This window comes from Chamaea fasciata, unplaced genomic scaffold, assembly GCF_029207755.1.
Source record: "Chamaea fasciata isolate MVZ Bird 193981 ecotype frontalis unplaced genomic scaffold, bChaFas1.0.hap1 SCAF_7, whole genome shotgun sequence".
NCBI classification, from domain to species: domain Eukaryota; kingdom Metazoa; phylum Chordata; class Aves; order Passeriformes; family Sylviidae; genus Chamaea; species Chamaea fasciata.
Window position 1 is genome coordinate 15,572,977 of NW_027094092.1, and position 18,002 is coordinate 15,590,978.

Here is an 18,002-nt window from a genome sequence, read left to right on the forward strand (position 1 = left end):
TAGCAGAACATCCCTTACCAGCGGGACTCAGCAAACCCAACCCCTGGGACTTTGCGGCTGATTAGTCCAGAGAGACGCCCACCTGTCTTCCAGCAGCTTCCCCTTAAAACCTCTTGTGTTTTATAAAAAGTGAGGGAGGGGGATGAGGGGAGAGGACAGACATACATCCTCCCCAGCTCTTACACGGCCTGAAGAGCTGGCAACCAGGATGTGAACTGATTGGCATCAAGGCAGGATCTAAACACCCACTGACCAGGGTCTCCAGGAGATTTGGGATTTCCCCCCTTATCCACTGGGGATCACAGGATAGCTGATGATGTGATACTCTGGCTGCATGCTTTGGGCTTGTATGGAAACTCCCCTGCCCTCCTCAGCCAGCTCAAAACTGATGGATAAACCATGGGAAAAAAATGCACATCATCTGCCTGTTGAGGTCTGAGCTAGCTTTCAACCACTACTTCTTATTTTTAGTGCAAAATACAACAGAAATAACCTGAATCTCCAATTTACGTCTGGTGGTAAAAAAAAATAATGAAAACAAAAGCAGCATCACCAAAGATCTTTAAATAGGACATTTTGGAGATGCATGGTAAGAAACTCAAAAATTCTTTCTGTGGGAGGCTAATAGTCCCAGAGCACATAGAAATAACTTTCTTGGCAGCCAACACCCCACAAGGCTGTTTTTCAAGAAAGAGAGTTGAGCAAGGGCAAACTGCAGAGTATGTAGTGGCCTATGGAGCTCCATCACCTCAGGAGAAACCCATCTACACCCCTGGGGAGCAGCCAATGCTTTCACTTTGAGTACAAAAAAAACAATACGAGGAATCTAATCCCCATCTCTAAGGGAACATTTTCAGAATACCTTTTCTGTGCCCCAGCAGGAGTGAATGTTGCCTGCTTATCCAAAAATCCCCATGCCCATCTCCACAAGCTGAGCCAAAGCACGGTGACAGTGTGGGGGGTTGCACTTGCCTTGCAGCCTCAGGGGAGAGGGATGCAGCAAGCAGAGACCTGTAGCTGAGCCTGAAGTTTCTGTTTCTAATAAACTCAACAAATGGTTCCCATCTGCCTGGCCTGTCTCTCTGCCATTTTTAAATATTTATATCAACGTATCTATGGTGATAGGTCAGGTTATATAAGCGGGGGGGGGGGGGTGGGGGTGGGGGTGGGAAGGACAACATCAGCTCCTGCTGGAGCCCCAGCTGAGGGAGTGAAGAAACCCAAGCAGGCTTCCTATTCAAGCAGACTCTCTCTCTTCTCAGCTCATGAGCCCAGAAAGTGAACATCAATTTTTCTCAGGGCATCAGAGAAGGCCAAGCCACAGCTGGGCTGAGATGTGCTTTGGGAGGTGCCATGTGGGAGAGCAAGAGCCCAGCCCATTGATGCAGAGAGCTCTTATTGTATAATCAATGTATAATTCATTAGTAGGTGAATAAAGGCTAGAATAGTTTATTGCTGATGTAACAGGGCTAAAAAGAAACCAAGCACATCCGTGAGCAAGCTGCTGCACACAGGGGTTAAACAATAGCACTTAGTGATGCTGAGGGGAGACAGGGGGGATTCTGTCTTGGGATAATATAAACAACCCAGCTAGCTGACTGCCAGGGACTCTGGGGTGAGCAATGCTGGGATATATGCATCTTCCTGGCAAGAAATGCTGGGAAGGACCTTTCTTCTTTGCTTGGTGGAGTCTAAGGGAATAGCAGCTAGAAGACAGCAGGGCTTTAGCTGTTGGTGGGCACCTACAGGCTTGTCTGAACTTATTTCTCCCATGATGTGCCACTTCCTTGCAAGCTGAACAACCACCACATATATCCCGTCCAGATAAAGAGGCGGAGTTTTTTCCCCTTGACCCTCCTGGCAGGGGTAGATATGCAGTTTGACTTTAGGTATAAATCTGTTTGATGGACCCCCAAATGCCAGGTGATGAAGGTAGCAGTAATTTTGTGCAGGGGGTGAGGGGGATGGCCTGGTGGGGAGTGGAGTGGGTTCACCAGCAGGCCTGCAGCCAGTCACGGGTTTGACGGCTCCAGCCAAAAGCCGCGAAACACACATGGCCCGTGTTTTTCCAAAACAGCCTCTGAGACTTCTCCAGAGCTCTCCCTCTTCACTCCCAGGCTCTTCCCTGCTGTCCCACACATTGTTACATCTCTCAGTGGACAGGTTTAATTCTTGCTGCCAGTCGCTCATTCTCCCAGAAGAGGAACTACACAGTTAAGAAATACACCACTTTTTGCCCCAACTGTATTTCACTAACAGAGAGAGCTGCAATGACACTTCATGTGAAAGTTGCAGGATGTGTGTGATCTAGCTATGTATTCACAGCAGCTTCTGACCTCACCTGCTGTCAGCTGTGCTGGCCAAGATCTGTGTGGGGCATCTTCCACCTCTAGAAGAGGATTATAGCCAGCTGCTTTTCCAAATGCATTACTTCTGCAACTGGTTAGAAAAACATCTGTCTGTCTACTATTACTTTCAAAAATATTTTGTGTGTCTGCAGCTTATAAACACAGCTTTACCTTGGCAGGAGTTGGCTTCCTTACACTTCAGCTCTACAAGGGTCCTCCCAGATTTGCCAGCTTCTAAGGCTTTGGAAGGACTTGCTCAGCAGTGTCTTCTCTAGGAGCACGCTGCAGGCATCAGTCCAAGCTGCATAGTGAAGGGGCTGTTGCACAAGGAAGTTGTATTTCAAGGACAGTAGGAACTCACAAACACACAGTCAAAAGGGCAGGAAATAGCAAACCAGTTGGGAGTCAAGACAACACACCACAAGGTTGAAAGATTTTCACTCTCCTCACCACCAAATCCCAGTAGAGAGTTACTGTATCACTTAACCTGTGCTTTCCACAAGTGCTCTAAGCATCATCCACTCTCATCAGAGCAGGTGCTGGGAAAGCTCCCCTGGCTCATAAGCAAGCTGTGGATAGTCCAGCCATGAGCATATGGTGAGTCCCATGTAGGGTCTCCATGGAGTTTAATGGCCCTGTTGGCAGAGCAGTGCCTGAGCAGTGCATGGGCAGTGAAAGGTGGAGAGCCGCACAGAAGGTGCTTGCTGCTGCCACAGGCTAGTGTTCCCCAGCCCTGCAGGCTTATAGGTAGCCCCAAAGGTGGCCACGCAGGCCAGGGCAACCTGGCCTTACGCTGGTCCCTCTTCCTGTGTCCTCAGATGGAGCTGGGGATTGTCTAAAGTAAAAGGAAAAAGGTAACTCATGAGCAGAAGCTAGCACATGGTCAGAGAGAGGCAGACTGCAAGTGCCCAGATGACCTTAGTGGAAATAACTGATAATTGCTGCAACTTAATTGACAAGTAGCTGGAGCCAATTCACAACTAAATATTTAACTTTGCACCTTTGGTCTGAAAATTCTATTTTTTTTTCCTCCCATATATGCCTACGTAAATAGGATTTCTTTCCTAGCAGAGTGTGAGTGTTGACATGCTTATAACAAACAGCTTCCTCTAGAGCAAACCCCAGGAAGGCTCACTGCTCTGCAGGTGTTTCCTAGTTGGGCTGCTGGCTTGCATCCCCAATGCTCAGCTCTATGCTCTTCTCAACACTGTGTAAATCTTGGCACCACTTATCAATAAGTTCTTGGGTGTCTGGGTTTTTGCTCTGGTGGCACAAGAGCTGTAATTTGCCCCTAGCTAGCAGAAAATTAGGGACTAGTAAGAGCAAAAACATTCATTGTAGGACAGGGATTTTTTGTTGGCAGAGGTGTAAAAACACTGCTTAACACTCACCCACCCCACAGGCTCCACCCAGCCACCCCTCAGCGCTGCCACTTCTACAACTGTGAACAAAATGTTAACACTGCACATTTCTGTAACAAGTTTCTAAATATCAAGGAGCTGAAAGTATCCGCTTTTCTGCTTCTGAAAATCACAGTGGGATGCCATCGCAGGGTGGCAGGAGCCCCTGCTGCTGCACACAACACAAACTCTGGGAGAAGAACATATCCAGCTGAGCATGGCTCTGTAACCTCCTTGTTGAAGGTGCTGCTCCTTGCAGGGGAGCTCCAGCAGCCAGTGAAATGGCAATAAAGCTCATGAGATGGCCAGTGGCTGGACAGGCTCTTTTCTTCTTTTCTCCTGCTTCTCTGTAATTACATCCCTCTGTAATTTTCAGGAGCAGAAAAGCAGATACCTTCACCATATAAATGCTACTCCTGTCCATAACTATGCCTTTACATTAAAAACTGACCTGGGAAGGAGGTCAGTTAGGAGCACCTAAAGCTTTAGCAGTCTTTGTGGTGATGCTTTAACAGAGATGTTCTGTACTCTTTGATGAGGCTTGAGCACGTAACCCACACCAATGACATTGACTCCACCAATTTGTCTGTGATGTTTTTTGGTATGGTAGAATATCAGCAGCTAAACAGCCAAGGCAGAGCGGTGTGCAAGACCTGACTACCTAATCCTTAAAAAAGTGGAACCATAGACATTTCTTCCATATAAATACTCTGGCCATTACAGCTTAAACATGTCCTTAAGCATTTTTTCTGCCTCTGCTTGCATTACTCCCTGAGAGATACCTGTCTGCTGTCTCATCAGCTGGCTGAGGGTGGAAAGAGTCTGATGAGCTGCTCCTTTTCCCCCAAAGGACCAATGTCATCCTCTCCCTCCAGCACACTGCTGGGACAGGCGAGCACCAGCTGCCTGGGGAGTATCTTTTCCCAGCACTGAAAGAATTACTGAGTCCCCCGATGATGTAAACCCCCAAGCAATGCAGGCAGCTTCATGCATGGCACAAAAAAGAGGAGGAATGATAGCCTTTTGCAAGAAATTAATCTTTATTGAAGCAACCATGACTCATGAGCTGCCAGCTGGCCTGAGGAGTAACAATAGCAGTGGCCTGACAGTAGCAGCTGGAGCTCACAAGAGAGATTGTCTCTTTCCAGAGATCAATGTATGTGATGATACATATACATGTATAAGTGAATACTTCCCCACTAGAAAGTGTATATGCTGGGAAGTGCATATCACATCCAATTCCCTGCCAGACTGAGGTGTGTTGGTGACTGCCAGGAGGTAGCTTGAATATTACGCTGGGGCAGTTTGAACTTCAACCTGCTTCCAGAGAAGTCAACAGTGAAGACCTGCTGGTTCCAAGGGCGTGGAATGAGAAGTGACAGCCCTCTCAGAGCCCTACAGAACAACTGTTTCCAATGCAAGTTATTTGCAGCCCAGGTTAAAATGCCAGCCAGGTGCTGTAGGCTGTACTGCTGTTCTTGTACATGCAGCAGCCCCTGCCTGAGGGCCAGAACCTGTCCCGAACACCAGCACAGGGTTGTCCATGTTTATCTCAGTAAACAATTGCTACTTACCATTTTTCATGCCTAAAAGTCACTATGTATGAGAGGAGTGAAAGCTGCTGCTGCTTCAACAGACGTTCCACACAGCTGTATAATTTACAGCAGGTGCTACATATATTGCAATGATGGATTTCAGCTCAGAAGTGACTCTGCCTCCTTGACATGAGGGAAAAGCACTCCAGGGAGCTGTTGTTTCAGCTAGACTGACAGCCTTTTACAAATTCTGTTTATTATTGATAAGGTGATGTAAAAAGGATGTAGAGTTGGACATTGTATTGTTTGACCTGGCTGGAGATCAGTCCTGTTCTCTTATGGATTTAAACTTCTGTTTGTGTGTGTAATATCAAAGTCCTTTTACCACAGAAGCACAGTGGGTTAGTAAAGCCGGATAAATATACAGCTGGGGCCAGAAGTTACAGAATCACACAATCAGCCAGGTTGGAAAAGACCTTGGAGATCACCAAGTACAACCTATGGCCTAACACCACCTTATGAGCTTAAACCATGCCACTGAATGCCATGTCCAGTCTTTTGTTAAACACCTCTAGAGACAGTGACTCCACCTTCCTGGGAAGCCCATTCCAATGCCCAATCACTTTTTCTGTGAAGAATTTTTCTCCATGTCTAGCCTAAACTTCCCCTGGTACAGCGTAAGACTCTGTCCTCTCATCCTGTCACCAGTTGCCTGGGAGAAGAGACCCACCACCTGGCTACACCCTCCTTTCAGGCAGTTGTAGAGTGATAAGGTCACCCCAAGTCTCCTATTTTCCAGGCTAAATAACCCCAGCTCCCTCAGCTGCTCTTTGCACGGCTTCTGTTCTAGACCCCTCACCAGCCTTCTGGCCCTTCTCTGAACATATTTGAGCATCTCAACATCCTTCCTAAATTGAGGGGACCAGAATTAGACACAGGCTCAAGGTGCAGCTTAACAAGCCCCTGAAATCAGTGAAATCAGTGTGGCATCAAGATTTAGGAGGCTGACTAAATCTTAAAAATTAAAAAACAAACAAACAAACAAAATCCCACGTTGTATTGCATTAGCAAGGAAGAATATCAGAGAAGTATGTCCTTCTGTTGGTCAGTCGTTTCAAAGCTCATTCACTACTTTCTGACTTTTTGTCCTGATCTCTACCAAAAGTTCTACAAATCTGGCAATGTTTGAAAATGGGAACACTAGCTGACAGTCATTTGATGCCTATGTGCCCCAGCATGATCAGAAACATGCCCAAAGTTAATCATTGCAAGTGTTCAGGCTGGGAGAGCCCATTTCCCATCATTGGTGACATACTTCCTGGAATTTATTTACTCATGCTGCAACATTGATCCTGGGCTGTGATCCTAAGCCATCTTCCTGGAAACATTGCATCTTTGGGGGTCACAGGGAACTGCTCAGGTGACAGCACGACAGAAGTTTGGTTTAATGCTGTGATTTTTGCTGGGCTTTTCTCTCCATTTGGTTGTAGAGAATCCTTGGTGTCCTTGTGGAGCCACAGCCCGTATGTCTCCCATCGAGGAAATCTGCATCTCTAAGTCCAGTAGTAGTGCAGGAAAGGGAAATGTGTGACACACATCCCACCACCTGACCCCACACAATACCTTCCCAGGGCATTTTGTGGGTGACTTCAGACATCTTCCAGTGCAAAGAGCTGGCTCTGCCTGGTAGGGATACCCAGGCATCAGGTTTCTACCTCTCTCGCAGGATGTATTTGCCTTTCCAGTACAGGTTGCTGCTGAAGTGGATGGAGAACCAGAGGAATGAAGTTAGGATCATCCCGTAAACCTAAAAGGAAATAAATGAGACAGGCATACAATTAAGTGTGTAAGTGATTATGATGCTCCATCTGTGCAAATAAGCAGTCATAAACATTGCCTGTTGTCACATTTTTCTGAAGAGAGATGGTTTTCAGTGAAGTAGTGACCACCGTTTCTGACATGGGAGATAGAAAAAAAAAAAAAGGCAACACATGGTTAAAACATCTGATTGGAATTAGCACAGCACAGCTCAAACCTGGCTCTAAAAATACCAAGAAATAAGATGAAACTAGGAAATTCAGATTTCAATCCACAGAATCTTCCTCTATGCAAACAAACAGATCTCTCTGATAAGAGCAGCCTTTTGTAAAGATAGCATAGGGAGAAAAAACCACAACACCCAAGTGTTGTTTGAAGTAAAAACCCCAACAAAATAAACAAACAGACAAACCCCTACAACAACCCCTAACAGGTATGAATGCAGAGGACAGTGTACTTCCTCTCTATTGTGATACTCTGACTGGTGTACCACACACCAGGATTAACACAGGCAACATATCCAAGGTAAGGCTGCTGTGGGAAGGATAATGAGGGCTGCGACAATATGCTAGTGCCTTTGCTTTCAGCTTGATCTGGGGATGTGTGTGCATTGTTGGCCCAGGGACAGTGACATCAGAGCAGCTATAGCCCTCTTTACATGCTTCCCTCGCATCCTGCCATCACAATAGTGAACCGTAAGGCGAGATTTCCTCTAGCACAGGCTTCAAAGACAGCTGCCTTATCTGGCTACAGCATCAAGCTGTGAAAAAAATGTATCTGTTATAAAAGTGCTCCCGCTTTTATCTGAATATAGCTGCAGTGAAATGCTCCCTATACTTGAGAAAAATTGGAAAGTGACACTAAATATTCACACATGACTTTACAATTACAGCTCCACAGCAATGCCTGATGGTTTTCCTAATTTACTGCTAGCGGTATAAAATACAAATTGTTTGTTCCTCTGGGTTTTATTTAGATGGAGAACAATCTTCAAATCCATAATTGTGCCAAGGTGGACACAAGGCATGAAACAATCTCCAAATACACTTTCAGTCAAAACAGGTCATCCCAGCTGGGGAGCAGCATGGAGAAATCACAGCAGATCAAACCTGCCTTCATGGTGGAGAAAGGAGTCTCCTGGCACATGCTCTTTTCTGGTGTGCATCAACACGTGCTCAGAGTCCTTGTGAACAGGTAATTAGCGATACACCACTGCCAAGCAGTGGATGGGCAAACAAGAAGGTTGGTTTTAATTAGTGATGCTCTCCAGCTCCAAAGAGACCATCCCCTGAGCAGCCTCTGAGTCCCCTCACCACTGAAAGACATGTTCCTCTTGCAGCACTTAATTTTCTCTTTTGTTCTCCCTCAAATTAACTGCAGAGCCTTTCTACATGAGCCATCATCTGAAGATGATTTCACCCCTCCTCTGAATGTTACTCCTTCAAAGACAGAATCTGGGAGCTCAGACAACACACTCTTCCCCTCTCTTTTGCAGCCTCTTCCTTATGAGCCACACATTTACCCACACATTGCCGGAGAGGAACCTCATCAGGTTCATTAGTGGTCATTACTAGGATGAGACCTTCCCCTTCTGCACAGCTCTCCAACTCCAGTGCTGGTGCTCAGTAGCTTTAAAGACCTTCCAGCTCTGGCTGCACAAGCAACTTCCCAGGCTGATCCAGGAGGCAGCAAGTTTCCTAAAATATGGAGGCTTTACTGCATCTCTTTTTCTACCATTGCTACTGGCTTCCTGCATAATCCACAAGCCTCTCGCTCCCAGGAGAGGTCATGCAGGCAAGCCTGAGTGGATGAAATGCAACTGCTGCTGCATCCTATTCCCCACTCCCAGATGCCATGCCTCATTAGGGCACAAAAACCATGCAGTGAGCCAATTCCTGCAGGAAAACCCCTCCACCTATCAGCCTGACTGGATTCCTGACCCTTTCCCAATTTCCATGGTGAACTCCATCACTGCTTGTTTCTCTGCTGCCAGCATCCAAAATCCTAGCTTCTGGGGGCCAATTTAGGATATTTTTCTCCTCACTGGATCCTGCCTTTCAGGGCTAAAATGTGAAAGGACAGACACTGTTACCGTGAAGCCAATGGCGATGCCCAGGAGCGAGAAGACAAAGTCCATGTGCTTCTTCAGAAAGTCCTGGATCTCTTGCAGGCAGTCCTGGGAAGAGAGAAACAGCAGCAGCTTGGTGGGGGGCTTTATCCCCACAACAGCACTTCCACAGCCTGAGAGAATAGGAGGCAAAAAAGGGGTGCAGCATTGCACAGCTGGGCAGTTCTCCCTTTTTCTGCTGCTGCTGCAGCTTGGGAAGACAAACATCTGTGGTATCTTTTCCGTTACTACAACACTCCTACGGTTTTATTGGCACGATGCATTTTGGACTGTGGGGGATGTGTGCTTAAGTGTGGTCATGCAAAAGCTTTTTTCTTTGCACCTACTGAAAAATGGAAAGAAGGAAATGGAAAGATAGAGAAGCAGAGCACACCGTGGTGCCAAATGCATTCCCCAAGGTTACTAATGAACAGCTTGATTTTGCGAGGTGCTGCAAGCATTAATAAACGTTAGCCTTAAGCATGCCAATGGCCTCACAGAAATCCCCGAGGTGTTAGCCAAGATTGCCATTTCAGAAATGCAAGAGCATGCCCTTCACTGAGGGATTTGCAGAATGAGGAAAGAGTGCTCAAAGCCAGGAGTGAATGTAATGTGGCCACCAAACTCAGCAGTTTCCTGTGTTATACAAAGCACATCCTCCCAACTCACTTCCCCGGCTCCCAAACGAGGGAATAAGTGGGAGGAATGAGTCGCCCATACGGTGCTCAGCTTTGTTCTGCTCTCCCTTCCTGCTCTTTGAGCCGAGTTCGACCCTGCCCTGGGATGTGACATTCCTGGTTCGAAACGCTGCCCGCGCGGGCTGACTGTGCCTGTGCATCACGTGTGCTGTTAGCACTTGATATCTTCCCCTGGCAACGTGCTTGTATCGCTGTAGCAGCGTGGTTTCGTTTTTCCTAGAAACAACATACGTTGATGCTGGTGGCTTTAGCTGCTCTGGTGGAAGAAAAGTCATCGTGCAACAGATTTGCTCAAAGAGTATGGAGTTGTAGCTTCAGTGCACAACGGTCTAATACTGGTGGCTTCTCCAGCAGCCTCATTGAGGGACTTGAAAGAGCTGGAATGAAGAGTACTTGAGGAAGTTACTGCTGGGCATCAACACCCTGCTTCATGAGCTTCTCATTTTAATACCTATTTAATGCCCCAGGAAAAAAGGAATTACATCAAATTCCACATTTGCTGTTACTGGAATGCATTTTACGTGTCAGAAATTAGTGTCCCGTGGGAAAGCCAAACAGCTTTTTTTGTGCTCTGATACATGCCTGTGATATCTCACATTTTCTGCAAGCACAGGAGATGACCAGGAAGCTGGAGAGAAGTGAAAGGCTGTAAACAAAAGCAATTTGAAAGCTTTCCAGAGCAGTGAAGGAAACTGCACTGTGGGTCTGAGACCTGCTGATACGCCACAGGGCTCTTCCTCCTAATTCACAGAATCATAGAATGATTTGGGTTGGAAAGACTTTTAAAGATCCCATCCAGTTCCAACCTCCCAGCCATGGGCAGGGACACCTCTCTAGACCAGATTACTCAGAGCTCCATCGTGTCTGGCCTTAAACACTGCCAGGGATGGGGAATTTGTAAATTCTCTGGCAACCTGTGTCAGTACCTCACCACCCTCACAGTAAAGATTTTTTCCCTAATATTTAATCTAAAACTACTGTCATTTCAAGACATTCCCCCTTGTCCTGTCATTACGCCCTCCTGCAAGAAGTCCCTCTCCATCTTTCTTGCATCTTTCTCCTTTTCCAGAACACAATTAGGTGACCTCCATGCTGTCTCTTTTCCAGGCTGAACAAAAGCAATCCTTTCAGCCATTCTTCGTAGGAGAGATGCACCATCCCTCGGATGATATTGGTGGCCTCCTCTGGACTTGCACCACCAGGTCAATGTCCTTCCTGTGCTGGACCCCAGAGCTGAATACACTACTCCCATACTGTGTCCAGTGTTATTGAAACAACACAACCCCAACAAAACAAATCCCAACCCATTTCAACCCCAAACCATGAAAAAACACAATTCTCATTAACACTTTAGCACCAGTGAGGTTTTGATAGCTAGAAAGTAGAGGCACAACTCCACTATGGTGTGGGAGAAACCTTTTCCTTACCTGTCCTTCCTCGTGCACTTGGCCTGGTGGGCATGTCATGTTCTCAACAATGGTTGTGTCCCCAAAAGGAGAGTGCTTCCCACAGCACAGGAACTGGAAGAGAGGGAGAAGTTTGCCAGCTGCTTTCCAGGGCTCTCCCCTTGCTACCAGCTGCTACAGCAGGAGGTGCTGACAATGGGCCCCTGCTGCCCCAGGCAGGGCTACCCAACCAGGGTGGCAAGGAGCAAAGCACGTAGGAATCAACAATGGCAGCAAATGCAGGCTAAATTCAGGGGAGGTGGGTGGATCTGGCTTAAAATGTGCTCATGCTCCTCCAGGACTGCTCTCTGGGACTGGGGCCGAGCCTTCCCTTTGTGGTCACACTAATGCTCACAGCAGCTGCTCCAGAAAGCCCTGGGATGCACAGACTCGTGTTTCCAGTGATTGTCATGGGCTGAGGGAATCCCCAGCAACACCCACCATGGAGCTGGTTTCCTGTGTGGTGCACTGGACAGTTTGGAGCTCTGGCAGAATGGAAAAAAAGAACAGGAGTAGAAAGACTGCTTCTCCATTAAGTCAAGTGGCAACTCAAGTAAGCAACTGGTGAAGCCAGGCATTGTGTCTGGTTCTCTTTGTTGAACAGGACCCTGGGAATGCTGCTCCACAACTCTGAGAGCATGCACTTCTATGTCTGGGCATGGCTCTGAGGGCCACCACCACCACTGCAAGGAGGAACATTTGCCCTCTTCTGTGTTTTGAGAAGCACAGATGGAAACAGCATTGAAAAGTACTTGTTATGATGATTTAAGAAAACATGGAAGGACACAGGGAGTTGTGTGGGAGGTGTCTGGAAACAGCTGAGCAGAGCTGACCTCCCCATCCAGCCTTGCTGTGTGCCATGAACTCACTCCCCAAACAAGCCCTGCTGTGCGAGAGAACGGCATCTCCTTTACTCAGCAGGATCTCAGGAGTTTCTCTCACTGTGGGGGACCATCCTCACTCATCTCCTATGGCTTTAGGGGCAAGTGTCCTCCCTGTGCTCTGGGTAACCACCCTTGCCTACCTGCTGAGCTGCAGAGAAGTCCCCTATTTCCACAGCATCCTGGGTAGTGGTTTTAGGGAGCCTGATAGCAGTCTCCAGCTCTGTAAGAGGCCACGTAGCCTCCAGTACTCCTCAGACACAAACTTGAGGGTAAATAGGAACAACCACTTGCAAATACTGCTGCTGGACTATGTGGAATTCCTGCCCCCTCCTCTCTACTTGACCAGGTGCATATCCACACTCTTGTACCACAGATAGGGAGCAAGTCACAGGTGCTGCTGAGACAGAAAACACTATGGCAGCTGCAGGGAGGAAGCTTTGTAGATCTTGCACCACAGTGATGCTGAGAGAGGTGACCCTTTCTTCCTGTTGATAATCTGGTTGGTCAGATCTGAGAAAGGAAGAATAGGAAGGGAGGAGCAGACTCCACAGCAGGTTGGAGGACTCAGTTCTTGAGGAAAAATGGCATTGCAGCATTCACAAGACAGAGCACAGGTGTCAGCCCCAGCCTGCCAAAATCCTCAGGAAGATACCCCAGGACAAGGTTTTCTCCTGCAGATGAAAGACAACTTACTGCTTCATGGATGGCAGTCAGCTCATGCCTCCTGAAGCTGGAGGTGTTCCTCCTCACCTCCTCATACACGAAATCATACACATCCATCATGCTGTCTTCCACCTGCAATGAAAGCAGAGGTCTGTACGTACAAAACACTGATCACAGTCGTCTCTGGGGGGAATTGTGCTCTTCTTGATTTCCACAGAAGCTCTCCCAGGTGTAGCAATACCATCAGTGCAGCTATGAAATGACCCCCAGGTAGCAGTAGGAGCTGGTGTGTGACCCACCATGCACTAAGGAGCCGGGATTCTCACCAGCTGATGGCTGGAGCTTTGGCCAGTTTTGGACTTCTTGTCAGGGAAGAGCTTAGGTGCCTGTGACCAGTGTGCCTCTGAGTCCCTCTGTCACCCAGGGCTGATGTGATTTCCCCATCCTGAAGGTGGTACTGTGAGGACAGGCACACAAGACCATGAGATGCTAGAATACAAAGGTGAGAGGACCTCAGAGGGTTGGTGTTATCTAAGCAACAGAGCCACTTCTCTGACCAGAGTCAAAAAAACAACTGGAGTGATTCAGTGGTGAGTCAGACCCTAAATATTTACCAAATCTCTGAGAACTTGAAGCCTGACAGATCCCAGCCAACTCCCACTTGGGTGTCAGAGGAAAAAAAAAAAAATGACAGTTGCCTTCAGTACGTGGAGTCAAAGCCTTATTTCTTCCTTTCATTTTCCCTTGCTTCCTCAGCAGCAGTGGTCCGAGTGGTCAGTGACTGACTGGCCTGCAGTCAGTGCTTGTCCATCAGGAGGGAGAATTGATGGGAGAGACAGGCAGAGCGGGTGGCCACACAGGGAAGTCTCTGGAATCAGAGCCATCTCGCAGTGAGGCTTTGCAGCTCAGTCTAAGGGTTCACACCTGGAAATTACTCTGAGGAATAAAACCCCAGCACTGTCTGCTCAGGGGTGAAACCAGGATCATTCAAGGTGGTTACATCTATTACTGCACTATTGCTCTGTCCTGCCCAGCTGTCCAAAACACAAGTAACAAACAGAGGGTGATAACCAGGGAGGGGGAGGTTGAGAAAATTATTTGTATCCAGATTGGCTCTGTGCCTCCAGGAATAGAGTTTGAAGGCACACATCAAAAGATTTTCTATGGCTATCAACGTGGCATAAGAGTGTCTGTCCAGTGATGGACAAAACTCAGATATTATGGGCCAAGAAAAAAATACTCCGTAGCAAAATGTGTGACACTGAGCTGTCCCACGCAGGTGAGGAAGGAGGATGCTCCTTTTGTCCCCCTGGTGTATCAGAGTGCATAAAGTGGGGTGGGTGCAACCATAAGACCAGATTTCTAGACAACTTCTGCACCAATCTTCCCCACAGCAAACCTTATAACCCAATTAAAAGGAAAACATTCAAGCCTTTCTAACTTCTTTGGGCCATGAAATAGCTTTCCCGAAGCAGCAATTAAATAAATGGATTCAATAAAAAGAACGTCCATTTCCACTGAAAGAATTCGATTAACAATAATGAAAAAAGAATAATATTTTGAGCTCCTCTTGTGGAGACAGGAACAACAGAGCAGCAGGTTTCTTAACATAAGAGATTATTACATTTTGAACATCCTGATCCCAGTCTAAGATGTAGGAATAAAAACTATTTTGTGCCGTAACAACATACATATATGTTTTGGTAAGGGAAAGAGTGCTGCATGTGCAATATTTGTCTTTTCATATTTACCATGAAGGTCAGGATGCTGAGCTTTCTTCCAAAAGGCCTAAATTTGGATGATGTTGGGGAAGATGAATCAGGGAAACCTTATAAATGATTGTTTAGCAAAAGATTCTATGAAACCTATAATTGAAATAGAAATGGAAGCTTACTTTGAGTTGTAGGATACCGAGTCTTAGTTACTATATAACTTGAAAACAATAGCCTAGCCAGCTGGAGGAGAATCCCTTTTGATTGAACAATACTTTTCTGCTGGCTAAGGGATCCAAAGGCCAATGTAGCAAAACAGAAAAGTCTAGAGAGTAGTTTTTAGAGTTTAAAATATAACATAGCATGGTAATGTAGTAGTTCTTATAGGCTATATATTGATTCTATAGGATTTTGTGTCTTGTATTGGTTGGTCACTGTAAATTAGAATAGTCATCACAAAAGAAGATATAATGCATTGTAACAAGGACCTCGCTCTCTTACTTCTTCCTCTCTATTCTTAGCACCTCTTCTGCTCTTGCTCTTACCTCTTCCCCCTGCTCTCTGACCCCTACCACCTTGCTCCCTCGCTCCTTTCTCTCTTAACTCGTGCCCCCTTGCTCTTCCTCTCGCTCTCTCTGGGACTTTCCTTCAGCTGAGGCTGGTGGCTGAAGTCAAGGCCCTTTTTACCCACGACCCATGCAATAAAACCACGTATTCTAGAATATCTCAGGTCAGCAGAATTCCTTCTCCCTGCCGTCCGCGGATGCTCCTACGGGATGACTTAAAAAACCCCCCAGAAAACAAAAAGGTTCAAGCAAGTGGCTGTTCAAGCAAGGGTTCAAGGGGTGAAAGCAATCCAGAAGTTTAACTACTTTTTAAAGGTCTCTTTAAGTCTGGGCCAGTAAATATGGGGAGAGGTAGCTGTTTGAAGGATAAGAGTGGATAGGAAAGAATTGAAGGAACAAGATACCCATAACAAAACAGTGGCTGAAAATTATTTCAGCTGTTGGAAACAATAATTGAAGGAACCACAAGCAGTCATCATTTCACAGCGAGCTCAGCTACAGCGACGGGAATGATGATGGTAATCTCCAGGTACATAATGACTACTAAAGATTTCAACTGCACCATTTCTGAGCTTGCTTGTGAGCTGACTTCTCAGTTACCTACTGATTTTTTTATTCTCATTTTGTCAAGCAGCCTCCAAGAGCTGAAAACACAAGTCATTAATGGAAAATGTTTAATAGCAATAATTTCCTTTCAGATTGTGTGTCTGGGCAAGCCTAAGAGTACAATTTGTTGATTAGTCATTCTCAGCATTTATATCTAGCAATTATATCTAGCATTTATATCCAGACATTATCTGAATAGGCTATTCAGATCCTAGTAGGGGAATATCCGACTCTAAATCTATTTTTTAAAGAGTGAATTGGTTGTAGCTGCGCCACATCATCTTTCTGATTTTTGCTAGGATCATTTGATTTTGGAGGGAAAAACTGCTGTTTTCATAAAACATAGGGGTCTGTTTTCAGAGACTACTGCAGACAGCTTTCTCATTGAAATACTTCAGAGGTAGGTAGATAGTAGGAAATCTCAGTATTTATCACTGGCTGTTTCCTTCTCTGCAGAAGACAGTGCAACAGAGCTTACAAGAGGTCTGGTTTAATAAGAGAAGACATAGGAGAGCAAAACATCACACTTAGCTGCCTGAGATGGAGTTATGTTTGTACTCAGAGCTGCAGCCAAGCTCTGAAGCATGGGTCATGCACAGCAGCATCTATCCAGCCCAAAATATTGTGCTTTCTCATGCATGCCTGATGATGTAAAAATTAAAACCTGAAAGTGCAAGGCAGTCACGAGGTAGTTTCAAGACTTATTTGCAACATTGCTACATCCAGCAGAAGTTCATCCCCACATTTTCCATTGATCCAGCTCCTAACACAGTGAAGATCTAGACTGCAGCACTGCTTGGTACTCAGTTGCCATCCTCAACAGATTCCCATCACACACTCCCCTGATGGGCAACTTTGAGTCCATTGCCTCAAGACAATTTTCTTTTTCTGTATCTTACACTGACTGTTGGGGAAAAACATATTAAAAATAATCAGGGTTCTTTCTCTCATGTTTAAGCAACAGGATGACTGTTGAGTTTGAGTGCTTACAGTGATACTGCCAATAATGTGCTTTAAGATAAAGAGCTGTGTCCCACCACTTAAACAGTACTTAGCATGCAATGGGCAGATAGAGCTGGAGAAGAGAAAGTCCATCTGTTTTTTGCAAGGCCTTTCACTCCTCCCACACATAAGCATCATAATAGTCAAGTGGATTTACCTGTTCCTAGTGACATGTTCCACTGCTGGAGGAGTTCTGCTGGACAAAGAAAGCTCTCCCTTGGAGGGAGACTGAACCCGCAGTGCTCATGAGTAAGAAACACCAAGAGCTGAAGATAAAGCATCAGCTGGGCTTTGGTTAAGAAAAATTTCCAGCTTGAGTGATATGGAGGTCATACCTTACAGTAATTCTTTTACTGGAAGAAGCTGGGTGAAATTTTCCAGCTCTAAATCAGGTAAATAATTGCTGCCTCCCACTTCTGTCTGCATTCCTTAATGAAATATTCATTTAGGAATGATGTTGATGGGTTGCTGGATAAAACGAATGGAAAATCACCACTGAAATTGATGCAGCTGACTCCAACTGACTCGGTAAGTACCATTTTTCACCTTAAGTAAAAGAAAAAAGGAATTTTGAGATTGTTTATTATCCTCTAAATCCTTTATCCCCCAAAAAGCAGAATGTATGACTGCAGGAAGACATACACTCTAAGCTATTAGAGTTCTTGCCCTTGGCTATTAGAACTAAAGCAAATTTCCACCTTACCTCCCTCTAGAGGAAAACTGACATTTTTGACTTAGGTTATTATTATTATTTATCAGGATAATTTTTTGGAACAGAAAGATGGGACAAGGTCTGCCTTCAGTTCCTGATGCCTTTTCAAGCCAAAGATGCCAATGTATCCCAATTCTGTTGCCAGTGAATGCCTGTGTCTAGGCAACCTGAAAGTGTCTCTTAGATGGAAACTAATGTAGATTTGGAGTCTTAGTGTACCACCTTTGCAACTGCTGATGGGTAAAAATCCCTCTGCAAAGCTTAAGGAGAATATAGTGAAAGGAGATGCCAGGATTGTCTCAAAGACAAACCCACCTTCCTCCTTCCCAATAAATAGGAACACTCTTGCCATGGCAGAGGAGCAAAACAAGCATGAGAAGCAGAAGGAGGATCCTCCTCTCCTGTGGGTCTTTGTGCCTTTGAGGAATCAAACTGAACAGATGAAGTGCAGGCTCAGAAGAAACTGCAACCTCAGCACTTCATGTTCTTTCAGCAATCACCACGGA

General features: G+C 46.0%; 1 protein-coding gene across 1 annotated transcript in view; it reads right to left on the reverse strand.

The window, feature by feature from the left end:
* Positions 1-4,809: 4,809 nt before the first annotated feature.
* Positions 4,810-18,002, reverse strand: part of TSPAN32 (tetraspanin 32) — a 31,729-nt gene continuing 18,536 nt past the window's right edge. Inside the window, exons 5-8 of the mRNA XM_066186867.1 lie at positions 12,929-13,030; positions 11,334-11,426; positions 9,194-9,277; positions 4,810-7,090 (exon numbers count right to left, since the gene is read on the reverse strand). Coding sequence (XP_066042964.1) covers positions 6,995-7,090; positions 9,194-9,277; positions 11,334-11,426; positions 12,929-13,030 — 375 coding nt within the window. The 3' untranslated portion in view covers positions 4,810-6,994. The remainder of the gene's footprint in view (positions 7,091-9,193; positions 9,278-11,333; positions 11,427-12,928; positions 13,031-18,002) is intronic.